The 22,129-nt window shown below is 40.0% G+C and overlaps 1 protein-coding gene across 1 annotated transcript; it reads right to left on the bottom strand.

Annotated features, from left to right (window-relative positions):
* SLC30A5 (solute carrier family 30 member 5) lies at window positions 1–20,097 on the bottom strand. The gene is made up of 16 exons (XM_082783448.1): window positions 19,921–20,097; window positions 18,934–19,056; window positions 17,076–17,142; window positions 15,650–15,735; window positions 13,935–14,022; window positions 12,271–12,358; window positions 10,977–11,053; window positions 10,202–10,372; window positions 9,283–9,571; window positions 8,717–8,925; window positions 6,735–6,892; window positions 5,963–6,092; window positions 4,674–4,905; window positions 3,062–3,288; window positions 1,074–1,202; window positions 1–432 (listed from the first exon to the last, which is right to left on the bottom strand). The coding sequence occupies exons 1-16, from the start codon at window positions 19,992–19,994 to the stop codon at window positions 262–264; spliced, it is 2,319 nt and encodes a 772-aa protein (XP_082639574.1). The 5' UTR covers window positions 19,995–20,097; the 3' UTR covers window positions 1–261.
* Between the last annotated feature and the right edge of the window lie 2,032 nt (window positions 20,098–22,129).

Here is a 22,129-nt window from a genome sequence, read left to right as displayed (position 1 = left end):
TGCCAAGATTCCTGTTTTATTAACATCATGTACAGTATATAAGATTTCCATTATTCTCACATATACAGCAAATATTCTAGTCCTAATTTCCTTTATAAAAGCATCTTGATCCGATCTTAATAAAGATACAATGCTTTAAAAAAATCAAATGTATAGTACATTTGTTTCTGTACAGGTATGTGCAAGACCTCCTGACAAAAATAATACAGATATGGAATCCTGCAGCTTCACCATTTACCCTTTGAATAACACAACTTTTTGTCACATGATGTAAGTACCATCTTTGTAGTATTTCATAGATTCCAATTGTTGAGTCATTGCAAGGACGTCTTGAAATCCTGTACTGAGGCCGGACATATGCTGAAAATAAGCTTCCTTCTCTACTTGGACAGTTAGGTTGTTTACCCCAGCATCTTTCAGAATTGCTGTAACCTGAATAAAACATCATGGCTAACATTAGTATTACAACACTTCATATGCATCTAACAATACTTTCCAATATTCTCAATATGAAATATTGCATATTAAAAATATATTATCATAAAGAATTTAAATTTCCCAGAAAAGTGAAGACCTGCTTCATAGAACACAGCTTTGTGATTTCTGCATAACACATATTCTCAGTGCCTTGCATAAGGAAATAAACTCCTTTTGAAGGCGTTTGAGAAAGACAAAAACAAGGCTGAAAAAATTAGTAAGCAAGCAACAAACCCATGATTAGCCTTCACAACCCCCTAGTTCTCACTTAGTGCCTGTTTTGAAACATGAAACTAGCCTAACCTCCTCCTCCTCTTCTCACAGTAGATATAATTTCACAATGTTTTTTTCTTTATTTTCCTCTTTTTTGTTTTGTTTAGCGGTTTTAGCACGTGACCCTTTTAGGTCAATCAAACAATTCCAAGCTGGCAGGCCAAACATTAGAGACCATCTCTGAAATGTTAACATAGTAATTTTTGTAAACAGTAGTTTACAAAAATGATCAAAAACTGCAGCTTCAGACTTTACTCTATGACTGAAATAAGGATACAGAGTAAAAAATTAAGAGAATAGGGTCTAGAAACCTTGCACCTTACCTGCTGTACAATTCGTTGTTCCATCACATCTGAGACCACTTGCACATGTATTGTACCTGCCACAACACTTGCAGAGTGACACCAAAAATGAGGATCTCTGTAGGATATGACCCCATCAATTTTTTGAATCTGTAAAAAAAAATAAATTACATTAGCAACAATTAATTTTAAGAACACTTTTTAAACTTGTGCATGTACATTCATATTGATAGCAAGTATTTCAGTCAGAAACAAAGCTTTATGGCAGACCTAAGTCACACACAGAAATAATGCAGCACTTAAAGGCCACCTTGCTACTGTCAAGAAGTTAGAAGTCAAACTAAAGGAAAACCCTGCAGAGTATAATGCTAAATTGGATGAGAAAAAAAACTGTTCAGGTCACAATAACATCAACAGACAGACCAACTTTGGCCTGGCCTTTTCAGCATATCTAGGGCATCTCTTACCACACTATCCAGGATATCATAGCTGTACATTGTGCGGAAACATACTTCCATAATTCCTAATTTTTTGAAATTGATCTTTGCGATGGGTCTGGCTGAGATGGAATTAATTTTCTTCATAGAGACCTGCACAATGCTTTATTTTGGATTTGTGGCCGAGACGGTGTCAATAACACACTGGTGTTTCCACTCTTGGTAAGCAGTGCTTGCACATTGTTGAGGCTTTCTCTGATTCCATCGCTTTGCCCCTAGTCCAGCAAATCGGCTGGGGCGAGGCCAGAAACTGGGAGCAGACACAGCAGGGGCAGCTGGCCGAGGGGTGTTCTATATACTATAACATTGTGCTCAGGAATAAAACCTCAGACAGGGGAAGGACTCAAATAGGGGAAGAAGGAAGTTATCAGCTTTCAAAGTGGCCACTGCTTAGACTGCCTGGGGATCAGCCTGCTTGTGGGAAGAGATGAGTGATTTCCTTCGCATTCCTTGCTTTCCTCCCAATCACTACACTTTCCTGCACCTGTAAAACTTCCTTTATATCGATCCATGAGTTTGCTTGGTTTTGTTCTTCCTTTTCTCTTCCCTGACCCACTAAGGGTCGCAGTGGTTGTAGGGGAATGCAAGCACGTGGCTGTGTGGATACCTGGCTGCAGCCAACCCACGACAACTGTATCAGCTGATATTAATGCAATTTTTAAATGGTTTTCCTGCTATTTAATTACTTGCTTTTCAACTTTTCAAAACGTACTTCTTCACCCAGTCTCACAAAACTAGTTTGTCTTCTCTACTCAAAAGGTAACATTCCAACCTGCACCTCACTATTCTTTCGTGACACAAGCCTTTCCTGACCAATTTCCACATGTTCTTTCATTTTTCATACAGACAAGAACACATCTCTCCCTCTTTCAGTTCTCTGACACCAAGGAGCCCTCCATGCTGAAATTTACAGTGTGATTTTGGGCAGATACTGAGCCAGCAGTGAAGACTAATTACTGCTTCAAAGTAGATACCTTAGCATGGCAGGCAGGAGGAGAATGCATTAGAATGAGGAAGCTAATTAGCGAAAACAGCATTACTTTTCCCATCTTACCTACTCTGAACCAGCATGTCCTTCATGGTATGGGACAACTAAGAAAATCTATTACAGGCTCAAGATAAAATCCTATAACCTGAATTGTACACATCAGCTCTCACCTTTTGGGAATTGCTGTTACTTTCTTAGCATTACACCTTTCTTACACTGCTACCATACTTTTCTCAAATCATATGCTATCCATAAAAGCAAAAAACAATATATGGTGCCAATGAATAAAACCCAATTTGGTAATTTTTTTTTGTTACAAAACATCTTTATTCAGTAGAACTCCTAGTCCTGTCACATCTCTACCAAGTAGATTTAAAACAACTGGAGACATAAAGTTGTCTTGGACAACAGAAGCTCTCAAGCTGAACTGCTTGAGTGTAGTGAGCAGGTTTTTTTTAAGGCACAGCATTAAGGCATAGCTTCACATGTTTGTATATGAAAGCATCTTGAATTTTAGTTCTGACCTTTTCTAAAGCAGCATGCAGATCTTTCTCCTGTTCTGGAGGTATCCTCAACAAAAGCACTTGACAGGCATCTTTCAACAGTGGGATAACACTGAGAAAAATCAATGTAGCAATAAAAAGAGAGCAGAGCGGATCAGCTATCAGCCATCCAAATTGTTGAATAAATATTGTGGATACGATAACACCAACACTGCCAAGAGTGTCTGCTAACACATGCAGAAACACACCTGAAAACAAAACACTGAATGATTAAGTTGAACACTTGTGCTTAAAATGTACATATATGCTCATTAGTGGTAACACAGTGGGTTTTACTGTAGTACTATCCCTTAAGGTAGGAAAAGGTAACCATTTGCCTAAACTACTACAAAATGAAACAAAACATTTAGTTTTCCTAATGTTTAATCACAAATCAATGTTAAAAAAACACCGCATTTTCACTCTACAGTACAATAATCCAGGCAGACTTTTACAAATTAAACAAAATGTAAATGCAGCTTTATATTGTTAGTGCGATTATTACTATACAGCATCATCATTTTACTCCCTCTAGAAGAATCAGTACACACTGCTCCTCAACAGGAGAAAAAAGATCACTGGAAATGCACCGGAGTGCTACTATTGATAGTTATCAATTGTTTATTGTATGCTAACTCTGTTCAGATTTTATAAGAATATTGTCTACCTACAAATAATAAGAATAATTAATCGTGGGCATTATTTCCAGTGTACACTCAAATGGTACAGAAAAAGTAATTTTTAAGCATTTCTAAAACTAGTGCTTATTAACTACAAGAATTTGGAAGAAAGAGTATGGGCAGACTTCACAAAAATATCTGTCAATGGAGGAGTCAACTAAACAATGACTGATGGAAAATAATCAATGAAACATCAGTCTCTTAGCTAAAACGCTGGTGCTCCGACAAGTTTACACAAAAGCCCATTCCTTTATAGATTTTTGTAAGTGAAACAGTTGCTACAGAACTACCTTCTCACTAGAAAGGAAGAAGATTCTAAGCAGCAGCTATTCTGCAATTTTAAATATACTGCTGTCATCAGCTTCCAATTTTAAATTTGGAAAACAAAATTTCATCTTTACCACTTTATCTTCTTAAATCCAAACAGAAGCATATTGCTTCACATCCCAGATTCCAGGTCTGCATTTGCTCTTCCTGCTTCTTTATCCCTTCCCCCCAGTGATTTACAATCAGTTGTAACATGACACATCGAAGTATGGCAGTAACTTTATAGACAGAGACCTTCTATTTGCATTTTGAGATGGAACTCTGAAATAACAACTTCAGATTTTTTTCAGTAATGTTTATGATGACTAGTTATTAAGACTGTAGATTAATGTTTTTTATTGGTCCCTCGGTATTATCCACATTTGAGAGAGCTGTGTGAAGAAACAATTTAAGCTACATTTCTTCAAGTCAAACTCACTTATGAAAAAACACTTTGAGAAATTAATGTATACCACATTAATTGATTGCCAGATCACTTCTGGAGGAATATTTTAGGAATGGTACGCAGTACTGGGTTTGATTATGTAAATCTATAAATTCTGCTGGAGAACACCTACGTCACTTATGGTTTAACAATCCGTACTTGCCTCTCATGTTGGTGTTCATGCCTCCTCCAGAAGACCCATGGGAATGTCCATGGCTGTGGCCGTGGTCGCTGTGGGAATGGCTGTGCCCGTGGCTGTGGCCGTGGCCATGCCCGTGGTGAGAATGGCTGTGGTCGTGTGAATGACAGCCTCCGCGAGAAGCCCCATGGGAGTGCGCGTGGCTAAAGGCACAGATACCAACAAGGTTTACGATCAGCCCTCCGACAGAGACTGGCTGTGAGAGGGAGAGAAGCCTTTAACGTCACTACATCTTGCTAGGTGTTCAGGTGTTCATTTTTTCTTTTCCTAGAACATGGTAATCAGAAACACTGTACACCTAAACTAAGAAAAACCTGGAAGCATTAACATGAACAGAAGGATTATTCCAGTGTGGGCTCCTCATCAGCAAGATGTCAGCATACAAGCATACAGCTGGTTTCCAAGGAATTATATTTTCCTCTAAAAAAAATAAAATACAATTCCTCCTACTCCTCCCCAAAATCCCACCCACCAACTACCACCAAAATGCAAAGCCTAACACCCAAAAATTGTGACAAAGAAGGGGTTGGTTTCATTTACTTTCAAAAAGAGAATGTGACTTGGCTACAAGCTTTGCTCTGGTGTCATTCATTGGCAAAAAAAAAAAAAAAGTCTAAGAATATTTAGGACATGTACAGTCACCTAAAATTGTAGTTAACTGAAGTAGTAGTTAATACAATTACTGCATTACTGTTTGAGTTGTGCTTTTTATCTGTCTGCATATTATTCTATACTTCTGTTGAAAAAAATACTGTAATTCTACCTAATACAGGAGCTAAATAAGTCCTGCTTGGGGGCTACCAGATCTCTCCTTGGCTATGCAAATAGGACTCATGTACAGGGGGTAACACCCTCCCCACCTCCAAGCAGAAAAATTGGTAGTGAAAGTGGGACAAACATTGAAGATTAGAAAGACAAAAATAAAAATCAGGCCCTGACTCTAGCAATGTATGCCTCTAATTTTACCTACAAAAAAAGTTCTCAATTTTTACGTAGGTAAAATTCACACACACATTGTGAAAACGCATCTTGTTTTCTGGTATGACACACGTTAATTCACATGTGTGTCATACAGAAAACAAAGTCAATAACTACAAATTTGATAAATGAAGGAATTATGCATTAAAGGGTCAGGTCATAATTTAGATCTTGAGTATACAACTTTAGTCCCTTTTTTTTTCTTTAATATTAAGCATGAGCATAAATGGACCATCAACTGCAAAACAACATTCAAATGTAATGACACAACTTACAGTTAGCATATTTGTGTCTATGTCTGGCGGATCTACCAGTCTGGCCACCGATTCCATGAAGACAAAGAAAGCAATTACCATCAGGAAGAGGCCATTAATAAAACCAGAGAGAATTTCTACACGTCCATATCTGAAAGCCAACGTAAGCACTTTTGAGAGCAAAGAACGAGTATCCTGAACAAATTTCAAAGTAATAACAAATGAAGTTGTAAAATGTCTAATACAACTTTGAGTTTCTTTTTTTCCTCTCAATGCCACAAAATCAAGCCTTAGCTGATTTTAGCTTAGCTATTTATTTCTGACCAATAGTTCACAACTGTCCATGTATCAATAGCACAATTTTAATAACACATTTTTTTTGTAATATGTGCTACAAACATAGGAATCCAAGCTGCTAAATGGCTAGGCACAATTTTTACTTATGTCATTGGAAGTGAAATCCCCATATGAACATCAACTTTCAACATATTTTTGTTATAAAATACATACATAAATACAATGATACAATTACTAAATATTATTCACATTGATAAAGATTTATTTGTAGAGATTAACACTAAAGAAATTTCATGCACTTTCAGGCTGGGATAGGAGTGGAATGTCATGATCAGGAGAACAGAAATGACAGATAGCAAAAAAAAAAAACAATAACACAAAAACAGAGAAGCACACACAATTAAAAAATATTAAACATACTGTTATAGTAGGACATTTTGAAAATGAGCAAGTAGGATAATTTTCATGTAGTCATTAAAGAAGTTAATATACATACCCGTAGGAAAATATACGGGTTGCTTTCCACCTTGTCATCAGTGCTGCAAAAAGCCCCATCACTAGTGCAGAGCAATCAAAAAGCATGTGAAATCCATCAGATATAAGACCAAGGCTATTGGTCCATACTCCATAAAAAAGCTCCACAAAAGTGAAAGCCTAAAATGAAGAAAAGTTTGAATTTTTCCGTGAAGATTAAATTGTAATTTAATGTCTTGGCAGCCAGCCAGAAATTCTTTTCATAGCATGCCTGCTAGTTTTCAAAAGGTACCATTTTAAATATTTCCAGAACATTTTCTTTCTCCTCCAATTAAAGAAAAACAGGTGATATATTCCAAGTCTATGAAGGGGTCCTCTTGCACCAACCCTCCCTTAAAGCCTTAGATACATGAGTAAATAAGGACTTATATGTTTTCATTTAGAATTTTAAACTAATACGATACAGACAAAATTTTAAGCACTGTCACAAAACAGTGTAACTACTTTGATGTGATCTATCATGAACGTAGAAAGCAATTCTGTTTATACACATTTCCTTTTAAGTGTCTACACAAACGAGTACTCAGGATGGGTGTAATTATTGCAGTTTCACAATAGCTTCAAGTCAGCCACTTATGGACTCAGTTTTCAAAAGCTGTTGTAAATCACTGAAAAATAAAAAAGTTCAATAGAAAAGTTCAATAGTAGAAAAAGAAGTTCCATCACTCTGTCTAAATATAAGGGTACACTGTTTAACTGTGCAGGTGATGGAGCACTGGCACTGGTTGGCCAGAGATGTTGTAGAGTCTCCCCTCTTGGATCTTTAAAAGCCACCTGTGATGTGGTCTTGTGCAACCTGCTCTGGGTGCCCCTGCTTGAGGGAGGTTGGAGCAGCTGGCCTTCAGAGGGCCCTGCCAACCTCAACCATTCTGGGATTCTGGGATCTGAATCCAAACCTCCTATGAACACCCGTTTCATTTTATATACGTGTGTGTATTTATATACATATAAAGTATACAACCTGTCAACTTATAAAAATCTAAAGGAAGGTAGTTGTTCTTGTTAGGCTAGCTTGAGCACTGTGTAAAGAATCAAGGATCAGCATCAGAGTGGCTGAAATACGTAGCCATTTACAATCACCAATAGTTGACTAAATTAACTGCTATCAATTCTTCTCCAGATTCCAAATCAGAGAGAATTCAAAAAAATCGATTTTATTAAAAAATGCAGCTGAAGCTATTCCCAGTTACATCCTAGAACCCTGCTGTGTAAAAAATTTCTTCCCTGATTAGTTGACTGCTTAAATCTTAGGAATTAGTTTTGAGAAGGGTACACAAAGGAACATTTTTAATACAAACATCTTCCTTGTATGATTTACTATCATACGCATGATTTACTATTATTAACTGGTCTGCCTACAGACTTCCTTTCCTGTCTTTTACATTTCATAATGGAATTTCTTAAAGTTGTAATGGATACTTCAGACTTTTCCCCATTTTATTGGATAACAACCAAGGAATGAACAGAGATCTCTGCAGATTAAAGATTCATGCCTACTTCATGGCCTTTTCCTATTCATGATAAACAAGCTAGAAATGAAAACTGTTTGGTCCAAAATGACATTATTCTATCCCACTCTTTACTATTTTGCCATTCCCAGCCAGGAAGGCCTTAATAGTTTCAGCTTGTCTACTGGTAACATTGAGATACCTCCATCTTGAACAGGATCCAATTGTTGTTACTATTACACCTGTTTTTAGTTACTGGTGTAACAGTTACACATAGAACCAGTGCTCCATTGTGACAAAGGATCAGTGTAACCTGCCACTTTCTACACGATTAGCATAAAATTCTTCTATTTTAAGATTCCATCTAATGAAAATACTGTATCTAGGGTCATCAGAAGCAAAACAAAAAACAACCAATCATGGGAAGCATTTAAATAGTAACTCTTAATACTGTACAACTGAGATAGAAAAAAAAAACAAACACAAGAAGACTTACCAGATTTAGACACAGAAAATAGAAGATTTGCCTAGAATCATACTCTTCTAGGATCTGTTTCAGTGACTCTTTAATAAACCGGGGTAATGACTGAGAACTTTGCTGTATTGCATCACCCATGAAGTTGTACAGAGGAGTGCCTTCAGGGGAATAGCCAATAAGTGTGCCCTTCTGCCCTTTCCTGGAGGGGGATGACAGGATATTGGCAGCTGCAAAGAAAGTATTGAAGTTTTTGTTTTTATGAAACAGCTGTGAAGCTTAGAAACAATGCGTTTTATCAGCAATCAAAGCTTACTAGAAATTTTAAGGCAGCAGAATGATTGCCAACTTCATCTTAAGGTTCACCGTTACACTTCACTGGTATGTAGGATCAGATCATCACTTCCACAACAAAAATGGGTATTGCATTTTTGGTTGTATGGTAAAGGGACAATGTTGCAGGCTCTTTTTATTCAAAGGAATCCATAAAAAGCTCATTCAGAAGCATTTTGCACACAGCCATTTTTTTACTGGCTTCAAAGAAACATGGATAACAGATATATTAAAAGAGAAATATAAGTACGTACATAAAATAAAGAAGACAGCACTCACTACCACTCCTCCAGAAAGAACGTGCTCTGTGCTTTCATGGTGTGGTGGTTTGTTCATAGCTCGAAGTTGGTCTGTTATTGGATGTGTCCAGAAGTTGCCAAAAAGCAGCGCACTAACGAAAATAAGAAAGGATCCATATCGAGCACACTTGGAAGCTTCCATCTTGACGGAGCATATGGACTCCACGTAGAAATCCAAGATCACAACAAAAAAGATGACTGTTATGAAAGGCATGATGAGAGAAGACCAAGATTCTACTTTACTCTGCAATGAAAACAAACACATTTCAAACAGGATTGTTCACCATTAGATATTATATATGTTCACCATTACAGTATTAAATCCAGTCTACTTTCATTGTGTTTTCATCAATCCATCAGTTCTTTAATATTTTCAACTGATCATACAAAACCAATGTTCAAGCTACAGAAAGACAAAGGCATCTGTGTAGCTTATTTAAAATACCTTCCTGTGCTTAAAAGCAATGCTATGTGCAATGCCATGCTTGCACTATTCTATTATGCTTCTAGTCTAAGCATGAAGTCATAATTAACATGTTTTTTCAATTACAATATATACTGCTCATGAAAAAATAAAACAAAATGTGTATTTACAGTAATTAATCCATGTTTAATGTTAGTAAAAGAATCCAGGATATATTTGAAGCTAAAAAGAGAAAATAATGTTATCATATAAAAGAGAAAATTAAGGTATCATACGAAGATACACACCAAAATATAGAGGAACAACTTCAATCACAGCTTTCTAGAAGAATAAAGATAGCAAATTTTGTAGTTTTAAGTTTTTCTTTTAAAACACACTTAAGTTGCGTTTCACAAACAGAAGCATTATGCAAAGTGATTTATTTTTGCCAGTGTGTACTTGATATCTTACCTCTGTTGTCAGAGAGAGGACGATGACCCATGGGCACAATAGAAGGACAGAAACAAGATGAGACAAAGCTTGAAGGCGTTTGGCTCCACCTACATCTACGGAAAGCTTTCGGGAAGCCATGTGAAAACCAACCTTACAACACAATGCCAGTACCAGGAGCAGTACTCCTCCCTGGAAAGGCAGAGAGATCCCACCAGCATTTCTCGTGAGTCTAATATCTTACTCTAAACAAAGTCATATTTACATGAAAAAGGTTAACATGTTTTCCTTATCAACTGAAAACAAAGATGGAATATTTCCTCTGATTGTTATTCTAGTTACAGCAATAATACATAAATTATAAAGCAATCAATGTACATGATAATACTGTTGCATTATCCACAACGGCCTACTTTTTTTTTTTTTAAATTGAGGTTTAAAATTCACAATAACATTAACTGGCATACAACAGCAGCAAATTGTCAATGGACAACATAGAGGAGAAAGAGAAAACATAAAAGACTTGATCTTAAAATACCCATCCTCCATTATAAAACAAAAGAAGCGCTGAAAGCATACATAAACTTCAAAGGGTCATATCACGTTGGCTTCTTTCTAGTATTTCCAAAACTTTGTCAAGATGCAAAAACTATAGTGCACATTTAGTTCTACTTTGGAGTGGGAGCATTGAACTTTTTGGTTTTGATTCAGGCTTTTCTGAACTCTGAGCTGCTGAAATTTTTACCTATAAAACTCAAATGCCCATCACCCTACTAAAATACAAGAAGTAATTTACCTTGTGATCTGCAACACCCAGGAAAGCAATGACTGTATACAGAACGTGGGTAAGAGCACTGTCATGATGCCCCTCAGCTAAACATAATTAAGGAAGTATTTCATTAGATGATTTTTTTTTTCTCGCACCAAAGAACAGGCAGAGGTAGCAAAAGACCACAGAAACAGAAGTAAGCAAAGTAAGTGTTACAAGTTTGGGAGATACTTAAAACTCATGAAAGGTGAAAATATTTCAACAGAAAATAGTTAATAATAGTTTAAAACACAAGAACATGTTCACTATCAAATACTGCGTATCAGTCAAGATACAGAGTTTACATTAATCTTGTCAACGAGACTTAGAAAAATATACTCAATAGCACTGAAATTCAGTTTTTACTAAAAGCACTAAAATGGCAATGTGTCTAAAAAAATGATTTATAAAAATGTGCCTATGATCTATAAAAAATGTGTCTAAAACATGATCTGTATTTTTTCAGTTTATATATACCTAAAATTTAGAAAACTAAGAGAAATTAGACACTGATTAGAAAATTTAGAAGACTAAAGAGTAATTGACAAGCACAATCTAGCAAATACTCAACTACTGATAGCTTTTGGGAAAACTACTTACTAAAAGGCACTCTGACAATCAATTTAATTAACTGAGTTTTAAGTGAGTAATCAATACTGTTTCTGAATATACCATTTGCATCTGTAATTCCACGTTTTCACCCTTCCTCAAGAAAGTTTACTTTCACCTTACTGTCGTTGCTATGACTGTGTTGTTACTTTTCACCCTTAAATACAACGCCTCTTTCCAGTAGGCTTCACTATGCTGAGACCTGTTGGAAACTTAAGAATTCACATACTTAGTGGCTTTGGAAGCTAGGTTTGGAGCACAAGTACAATTTTTCTCAATATAACAGAAGGGCTGCCAGGCAGGCTGCCAATCGTTTACTGCACACACTGAGGCTACAGCCACTATGTACAGAATTTCTATAAAAGGAAAGCTGACCAAGGAAGCAATCCTCAGTGGTCTGATATGTACAAAGGGCAAGGCAGCCTTTAACTACTACTGAACTTAAAACACAGCCACAGATTTTATCGGCAAAGCAAGCAGTGCCATTCATTCATCTGCAAATACCAGCATTTAGATGTGAAGTAAAATCTTATGCTGTAATATTCTTGTAAGCTCAGATTCCTATCAAGAAAAATACAAGTATATTTAATTTGGTGCATTCAACTTAGCATTCTATTCTCCCGGCTTCAGTAGAAATAAGCACTTGTTCTTAACACACAGCAAGAAAGGATACGATGCTCTGCTATTTTAGCCATGAGGTCATCATTATCAAAAAGTAGTAAGCAGATGACAGCAATGATGAAAAATGCAGCACCTCTTGTCTGGAAGAAAAACAGTTACAGTATGCTGTAAAAGATTAATGTCAAAAATTGTAGGAATTCTCCCTCCCAACCCCCCTGTCAATGTAGGCATACTTTAGTTCAGTAAGAAAAGCATGAAGAAAGAAACATTTCTGCAGGAAGCTGACTGTGACAACATAATTTCATATTTATTCCAGTTTCTAGATTTGTTATATAACCCAGGGTAAATCACCACTCTAACACACAAGAACACTGAATCTTACGAACTTCAGATGTTTGCTTCTTTCTTTACAGTGTATTTCTGCCTGTCAGAATGTATAGCTACTTAAGCCGTATATTAAGCCTTAATATTCTGTGTAGTATCAAGGAGCTGTAAACAAGATCTAATTGATAAACTGTAGAATTTTGTCCTAGGGGAGGTAAAGGCTACAGCCCTGTGTGAAGGCTCTAAGAAATCAGAGCTCTGCAAGTGCTTTCATGACGAAGAGACAGAAGTGATTATGAACTCCCTGCTGCCTGAGAAGTCTACTTGTCTACCCTGACTTAAAATACTGCAAATTTGGTATTCATCATCTTGGCAAAACACTGACCTACAGCTAAAAGCCATTATTACAATTCATCCTATGAACTTAAACACAGCAATCACAATATTGTTTTGGAAAATTGGATGACTTCCTTTTACCACAGTTCCCTTCATAAAGCTGAAACATTCAGAGGACAGGATTTTCAATCCCATGTTTCTGCTATCTTAGATGTGCAGCTTAACTGTTAGGTGTAATCTACTAAGATACAGATTCACAAAGAACTTCTCTCTTGAAGGATAAGCTCTAAGCTTACCATTGGAGTGAATGGCTGGAGAAAGAATTTATCTTTTTGATGAACAGTTTCATGCTGCATGCCCTAAACAATCTCAGCTTGAGGAGGTGTGTGGGTGTGATAGAGCATCATAAGATAATTGTGCTGTTGATGCTACTCTAAGAAAAACCTTAGAACATCTTTGGGACTCCAGTAGAACTTAAAAGGCGATTTTGAAACTAAAAGCCTGAGTCAAAATCCAGACTTTTTCTTATACTGCAAGTCCTCTAGCCTCAAGCATACAACATCAGCAGGTATTTTCCTTCAGCCATCACTGTTTTTGAAAGAAAGTGACCAAAGACTGCTAAATGCTGGGATCAGTTTATTCCATTTAAGGCTGATTAGGCATGATTTCACAGTATCTTTTGAAATTGTGTGTGACGGGACTCACACAAAAGATGTCTTATGTATAAATCTGATTAAGTGAAAGGGAGGGCCAAGAATTCAGCAGATGCAGCCTTATACACAAATTAAAGCAGTTACAACTTTTTTGTCAGAAAAATAAAGCATGTGAAAAGTTTCAGATACCAAGTAGGTTAGGCAGGAATCTGTGTCGCGGCTGTCAGTGGCTGAGGGCCAAGACCACTGCACACATGTATGTCCTTTTGTTGGTTTGAACCCCAAATCCATTTACAAAGAATGCTGCGGTGCAAAAATTAAGGTCAAAAAACCACACAGCTACTACGAAAATTGGTCTAAAGCACTCTTTGTTTTGGGTAAAGTAATACTTGTATTTAAATACCTTTGCTGGTCCTCCACCTGAGCTTGTGAACAAGACACTAAGGAGTGATAGCACAACCACATCACTGTGTTCAAATAGCAGCAATGTCCTATAAAAAAAAAAGTGAAATAAACACTCAGGTCCCACCTCCATTTAAAGGAGTTTGCTTCAAGAGCTTGACAGCATACATTTCAGCTAAAATTCAGTGACAGCAAGGTTAGAGATTTATCCTGCTGTTCGAACAGCAAGTTTAAGCAGCTCAAAAGGATAACTGCAGATCTATTTGCCTCCACCTGCAAGAGGTCTAACCAGTGACATCCAAATACATCAGAAAAAAAAAAGAACTTCTTAAGACAAGTAACAGATCAAAAATATGCATTTATGGACTACTTTAAACTGTAACTTCCTTGTAGTAATGCAAGACAGTAGTAACTTGCTCAAGATGGAAAAGTTATTCCCATTACAATTCACATTTTGTATTCTCAAAATAAAGTTTCTGGTGCCCTGAAAAAGAGGCCCTGTCCTGTCATTTAACATCTCGTTCACTGAAGTGTTGATAATCTACTAGGTAGCTTATGGAATCTCAGAACCTTTTATCTACTGAAAACAAGAAATTCTGACTTGCACACATTCTCCTTCAGGTAGCATAGGCTGACTAACAAGCTGCATCAACAGCTTTCCAGGGCAGAACATGAGAGTAACAGTCATTGTCAAATTTACCAACATTTTCAGCTGTTCCTTGCACAATTACAACCCACCAGGGACCATGCTATTGGAAGGCAAAATGCTAGGAAGACCTAGTATCCAGAAAGGCACTACAATATTTCTTAAAGAAATCCTATTATTCATAGAATCATTCAGGCTGGAAAAGACCAGCTAAGACCACCAAGCCCAACTGATGACCTACCACTGCCAAGTCTACCACTATACCCTGTCCCTAAGCACGACATTTACACGTCTTTTAAATACCTCCAGGGATGGTGACTCAACTACTTCCCTGAGCAGCCTTGTTCCAAGGCTTCACACTCCTTTCAGTAAAAAAATGGTTTTATTCTTAAGTATGCTTTCTGATGCATAAAGAGTAAATCATCAACTTCATAAAATATATCATTTAAGGCTTTACTTTCCCTCTAAAGAAAGATACTTTTCTAACATACTACTGTTTTTTTGTCATTCTCTTATTGCTAGTTATTCCTTAATGCTAACAGAGAGCATAAGTGATTTCATGCAGGGGATGTGCACTAATGCTACCCAATTCAACCATACAACCACAGACTTAAAACAGTACCCTGCAATAAACGGGGAAATGAATTCTAGTCACCTGGCACAGTAACACAAGCTCCTGTCACTAGCTGTCAAGCCATGGATTTCAAACGGTTACATGTAGCAGAAATGGGGTTACAGAAACAACACTAAGGTAACAACGAAAACCACACTCAGTAGAAGTTAACTTACTGTATCACTCACACCAATGGTTTAAGCATTGTCAAGAATTTCACTGGAATCTTGTCCAACAATGACTAAAGAAAATGAAAAGTTCTGGAGAAAATTACATGCAACTTCTCCCAAGTAAAACAGACTCAGGAAAAACCATGAAAGTCCATTAAAAAAAATAAATCAATGCTGGCAACACAGGCTGACAGATATAAAGTGAAAAACAAAGGCAAAGATGAGGAAAAGATAACAAAAATTACTTTAAAAAGACAAAACCTTGTTTACAGTAAATATATATTTACCTGAGTGGTCCACAAAGAGTAAGGCCAAAAAACCACAAGAGTGAAATGATGCATCCCACAATTGCATGCTTAAAAATTTTGATCCACTGCAAAAGAAAGGTATTTCATTATCGTTTTCTCCACAGTTTCAAAATAAACATGTCATAGACATTCTTTCAGCTGTAGAAATACAGGGGAAAACATATACTCTGCAAGTTCTGCAAAATTTAGAGTACAATTATTTTTTTCTTATCTACTTTGCCAGGCAGCTTAGGTCCGTTTAAACGTATTAGGGACAATTTTTGCATTTATTTTCTACCACAGTACTAGACTGTATGATACAGCTCTCACAAGAACTCTTAAAAAAAAAAAAAAAAAAAAAAAAGAGCATTCTAGATACATACTGAAAAAATTGAAGTCCGTTTAGAAATTAGCATTGTTGACAGGTACCTATCTGATAAACATAGACAGCACTAGATAAACCATCTAAGATACAGAAACTAAAACCTTAATTTTACAAATATTTATGCATGTGTTAAACTATTCTTAGTTTAACACATAAGTTTATAATTCAGTTATTCAATACGTTATTAACTTTAAATGCCAGTTTAAAAAAAATCAGTTTGGAAATGCATTAAATGAAACAAACTCCCTATGACTAACATCACATCTTGAAAATTCATTTTTTAAGATTTATTTTTATTTTTTACTTTTAAGCAAAAATGAAACCATAAAAAGATTTTCTGAACACGAATCAAAGATGCAATTTATTTCTGTTCACTTTAAAATTCTACCACATATGGCTAATCATGAAAGCAGTTAAAATTTGGAACATTTCTGAGGCTATCCTTCAGATTATATCCAGTTAGTACATATTCCAGTAACTAAGCATAGATGAAGTTTTTGCATACACAACTATATGCAAACAAGATGAATATGGGACTGGTAGAAAAAATTATTTCTTACAAATGAATAGATTGCAGTCTGAGCCCTGCTCTTACTTCTCAGGAACTCCACATGGTTCTTAAGAGCAGCTAGACTTGACCTCATTGTAACACTGCCTGCAGAAAGCACTCTGGTGGGTTGGAGAAGCACAGCTGGAGCACTTTGACACCCCAGCAGACCGGAAATTGCTGTTTGGGACTCTCAAAGTCTGCTGAGCCAACTAAGCTCTTTTCAGCAATCCAATCCTCATATAAATAAATGCGTGCATGGAGCCAAAGACCAATCTTTTGCCAAACTATCTACGGGAACTAACAAAAGCTAAAAATGTTGATTGCGTTTTACAGTGCAGTAGACAAGAAGTCAGTTACATACTTCTGGAAATTGTAACCACATCTGCCAAGTGGAGGAACCTTTGTTCCTCTTCCTGAGTGATTTCTGATAAGAGCCACGTTGTCAGGAGTATCTACAAAGATGTGAACTACTATTACATATGTCAACTCACCTGACGCTTGGTTACAACCTTTCCAGAAGAAAATGGTTTTTGAAATAAAACCATAAAAAACGCAGACCTGTTAAAAAGAGAAAGTTTTCTCTATTAATGCATTAGCAGTTAGCTTCTTATTCAAACCAGCTCTCCTCATATCACACTTTGTTTACAAAAGAGCTTCCTCTATTTTTCACTAAAAGTCCACATTATTCAGTTGTATTTTTCAGATACTAGTAAAAAGTTGATGAGTAAAAAGTTTTAGTAGTAGTTGTAGTTTTAGTTTTAAAAGTTTTAGTAGTAGTAGTTGACTAGTAAAAAGTTTTAGATGTAGAGCTTAGGGATATGGTTTAGTGGGGACTGCTAGCGTTAGGTCAGAGGTTGGACTCGATGATCTTGAGGTCTCTTCCAACCTAGAAATTCTGTGATAATAAGAGTGTTCTGTGGTAAGTTTGGTTCTGGTCAGTTTTACATATAAGATCTTCAGGAAACAGTCAATGACCTGTTCTGAATTGGCCCTGAATCCAATTCAACGCCATGAATTGGAAGGAACCCACAAGAATCACTGACTCCATCTCCTGGCTCCACAAAGGACACCCCCAAATCAGACCAAGTATCTGAGTGTTGTCTAAATGCTTCCTGAAGTCTGTCAGGCTTGGTGCTGTGCCCACTGCCCTGGGGAGCCTGTCCCAGTGCCCGACCACCCTCTGGGTGCAGACCCTTTCCCTAACCCCCAGCCCGACCCTCCCCTGTCCCAGCTCCATGCCGTTCCCTCGGGTCCTGTCGCTGTCCCCAGAGAGCAGAGCTCAGCGCCTGCCCCTCCGCTCCCCTCGTGAGGGAGCTGCAGGCCGCCATGAGGCCTCCCCTCAGCCTGCTCTGCTCGGGGCTGAGCAAACCCAGGGACCTCAGCCACTCCTCATACGTCTTGCTCTCTAGACCCTTCACCACCTTTGCAGCCCTCCTTTGGACACCCTCTAATAGTTTTATGCCCTTCTTTTGTTGCAGTGCCCAAAACTGCATACAGTACTTGAGGTGAGGCTGCAGCAGTGCAGGGCAGAACGGGACAACCACTTCCCTTGGCAATCTAGCAATACCATGCTCAAATAAATCTACCCTTGGTTTACAAAACCCAGAATAACTGATCTCAGAAAAATGTTTACGAGAATGTTGGTACAATAGTAATAATGTACCTTCTGTTAGCAAAATGCATACACCCAAAGACCTCCTCACATACTGAATGCTGACTACAAAGTCCTGTTAGAAATGACAGAAAAAAAGACATTACTTCCTCAACTGTGATCGGGGAAAAAAAAGACCATGCTATTTGGGAACACACTACTAAAAAGCCCCAACATGTCAACAAAATTGAAATAAAAGGGAGGAAATGAAGTTCCAAACATTTCAGTGCTGCCAACCTACAGAAATGCACATTGTATCAGCTGAACATGAAGTAGGACCATGCCTGTATGTTATCAAAGGCTGGTTCTGTATATTTGCTATCAATTTCTACACTTTAATTGTCAATCAGGGAAAAACATCAGTCGAAGCTTGTAAGATCTACAAGAATACACGTTGTACAGGAACGCACTCATCTTTTACTTCTTAAGAAAATCTGGACACACCTAAGTTTTCTATACCCAGTACCATCACAAATCATCAATTCTTAAGTAGCCTTTCGCAGCTTCTGAAATAATTACAAGCGCAGACGAGAGAGAAAAACACTGGTGTGATCAGCACATTTCCTTGATCCACCTGACGTCCTTTCCTCCTTGATCACTCCACAACAACACAGCGCCCAGTACGATCCTGACACGGACCCTGAGCCCCACAGCCACAGCGTGCTGCGCCCAACAGGCGCCTCCCCCGGCACACTCACCCCAGCTTCACCACGAAGATGAACTGCACGAGGTGGACCACCTTCAGCAGGTCGTAGGACTCGAAGAGCCCCACGGCTTTCAGGAACTTCGTGAAGCACAGCAGCACAACATACCGGGTCAGCCTGTGGGAGACAGGACAAAATCAGCACTGGGAACTGCCAAACACGCCGAACCCCCTCCACACCCCTCTATACACCCCCCAGACCTTTCCACACACTCCTTGACCCTTTCTACACACCCCCAAACCCCTCCACACCCCCTCCAGACACCCCCCAGCCCCCTCCACACCCCTCTACACTCCCTTAACCCCTTCCACACCCCCCCCAACCTCTTCCACACTTCTCTACAACCCTCCAACCCTTTCCGCACAGCTCCAATCCCCTTCACACCCCCCCGGCCCCTTCCACATCCCCCTTGGCCCCATTCCACAACCCCCCAGCCCCTTCCCCACCCCTCTACACCCCCCAGCCCCTTCCACATCCCCCCAACCCCCTCCACACCCCTCTACACACCCCCCGACCCTTTCCACACCCCCTAACCCCCTCCATACCACTCCTGACCCTTTCCACAGACCCCCAATGCCCTCCACACACCCCTCCAACCCCATTCCACACCCCTCTATGCCTCCCCAACCCTGTCCACACCTCCCCAACCCCCTCCACACCCCTCTACACACCCCCCAATCCCCTCCACACCCCCTCTAACCCCTCCACACACCCCCCAGCCCCATTCCATACCCCCCAATCCTTTCCACACACCCCCAATCCCCTCTACACCCCCTTCACACACCCACTAACCCCCTCCACGCCCCTCTACACACACCCCAACCCTTTCCACACCCCCCCAACCCCCTTCACTCCCCCCCAACTCCCTCCACACCCCCCCCAAAACACCTCACGGCTGAGGCCCTGCCTCCCCCGCCCCCCCCCATCCCCCTCCCCAAGGCCCTGTCCCTTCACCCTCCTGCCCCCCGGCGCGGCCGTTACCGCGCGCTGGGCACATCCACGGGCCCCAGGACGCCGCCGGCGGCCAAGGCCTGCCCGCTGTACTTCTCCTCCATGGCGGGGCGCTGCGGGCCGGCCCGGGCCTCCCCCGCCGCGGGGGCGCCTCAGCCTCGGCCGCCCGCCCGCTTCCGCGACCCCGCCGCCGCGCCCTGCGCATGCGCCGCGCACCTCAGCGGCCGCCGGAAGCGGTCAGCGCTGCGCGGCGGGAAGGGGAGGGGGAGAGAAGGGGGGCGGGGGGGGGGGAGGGTCATGGAGGCCCGGCGGGAGGGGCGGGGCTAAGGCGGGAAACGGGGGGGTGAGGGGGGCGCCATCTTGGGTGTGAGGGGGGCGTGAGGGTTGTGTGGGGGAGTGGTCGTTAAACGTAAACGTAACGGACCGGAGTGGGCGTTGAGCATCAGCAAAATAAACTGGAAGGGTTCTTTGTCTCCTCAGCTCGTTTTTTTTCGGGCAGCGCACAGAATCACAGAATCACAGAATTTCTAGGTTGGAAGAGACCTCAAGGTCATCGAGTCCAACCTCTGACCTAACGCTAGCAGTCCCCATTAAACCATATCCCTAAGCTCTACATCTAAACGTCTTTTAAAGACCTCCAGGGATGGTGACTCCACCACTTCCCTGGGCAGCCTGTTCCAATGCCTCACAACTCTCTCAGTAAAGAAGTTCTTCCTAAGATCCAACCTAAAACTCCCCTGGCTCAACTTAAGCCCGTTCCCCCTCATCCTGTCACCAGGCACGTGGGAGAACAGACCAACCCCCACCTTGCTACAGCCTCCCTTGAGGTACCTGTAGAGAGCAATAAGGTCGTCCCTGAGCCTCCTTTTCTCCAGGCTGAAACCTGCATGCAGCAGAGCAGAAAGCTGCCCCTCCACACACCCCTCCTCTGCTCCCTGCACCCCCTGGGACCCGCAGGAAACTTCCAAGGGCCCTTCCTCAGGCCCCTGGCTGGGGTTTGTGCCCGGGTTAAAACAAAAAAAATATCCGTTCTGGGCGTAGGTGCCCACACTGAGGAGTCAGAGGTTATGGGTGGGCTCGTACTCTCTCAGCCCTGGGGCAGAAATGTCAGCCAGACACAATGCAAGACACAAAGCATCCCCTATGCTCTCTCCAGCAGGCAGAAGGGGGGCATGGGGGCAGGTTGCTGCTCCTGGTGGCAGGTGAATCCCCTCGCTGCCTGCCTCCGCTTCCCAGGTCCCTTTATACAGCCCCCTGGAGCTTGGGTGCTAACTCATCAAACAGTGCTGCAGATGATGACCCAACCAGGGCATGCCAGCCTACCATTGTTCTACAGTGACCTCTGTTAAGAAAAAAAAAGATAAAATATCTTGCATGTATATCACAGGGAGTTTTGCTAGAGTTTTTTTGTGACTGTTGCTTTCACACCCTGTACTCAGATCTTCTCCTTTACTTTTACTGTCCCTCAAAGGAAGCATGTTTGTTCTTGAACTTGTACATAGTTTATGCAGCCTGTCTTATCACAGTTTTCTATGCTGTGTGATGCAGTGTAGTAAGAATCCAGTAGGGCTCAGCAGGTTTAAGCATTTCCAGTGTCCTGAAAATGGGACTGGATTGTACTATCTGACATCAGATGTACATTGCAGCTGTTACCACTAGTAAAAGGGTAAAAAACAATAGTTTTCGTTTTTGAAGGACACTTTGCTACCAGGAATCTGATAGAATAGATAGTAGTAATCGGCTGCAATGTATCACCCCTTTCCTTCTGAACAAGCCAGTCAATATACAAAGCCTTGCAAGTTCTGTGCAGTAGAAGATGAGAGTGACTGTGGACTAGTATTTTTTTGATGCAGTCCTGTTTATGTAGGATGTACAAAGCCTTCTTCTGGCTGTTGTAAGAATCAAGCAAGAGGAGAGAATTTCCCTGCTCACCACTCCAAGCCTTTTAGTAAACACTCCACCAAAAATACATTGTCTTTTACTTTTCCTCAGGACAGTGCTGCTCGTTCTTCACTGACTCTCTTCATTTTTCTTTGCACTTCAGCATAGTCTGGTGTATTCCTAGGTTGACAGATAAATTTCTAATTACATAACATGTGGGGATCATATTTTTATTTAAAACCTATCAAGAACTGGAGTCTACCTCCACCAACCTGGTGATTCAGTGTTTCAGACAGAAATATTTGCATATATGCCTTGCAATTTGCCTGAGAATTTTCATTCCTTTAAATAAACAATT

The sequence above is a fragment of the Aythya marila genome (assembly GCF_965140915.1).
Source record: "Aythya marila genome assembly, chromosome: Z".
Lineage (NCBI taxonomy): Eukaryota > Metazoa > Chordata > Aves > Anseriformes > Anatidae > Aythya > Aythya marila.
Note: the sequence above shows the minus strand (reverse complement) of the source record. Positions and strands in the feature narration are given on the sequence as shown.

Excerpts from the sequence above, each read along its gene's own strand:
- SLC30A5 (XM_082783448.1), bottom strand. The coding sequence starts at position 19,994 with ATGGAGGAGAAGTACAGCGGGCAGGCCTTGGCCGCCGGCGGCGTCCTG. Across the intron at positions 12,359-13,934 it reads CAGGTGGAGGACCAGCAAAG|ACAAGAGGTGCTGCATTTTT; the intron begins GTATTTAAATAC and ends TTTTTCTTCCAG. Across the intron at positions 433-1,073 it reads AACAACGAATTGTACAGCAG|GTTACAGCAATTCTGAAAGA; the intron begins GTAAGGTGCAAG and ends TGTTTTATTCAG.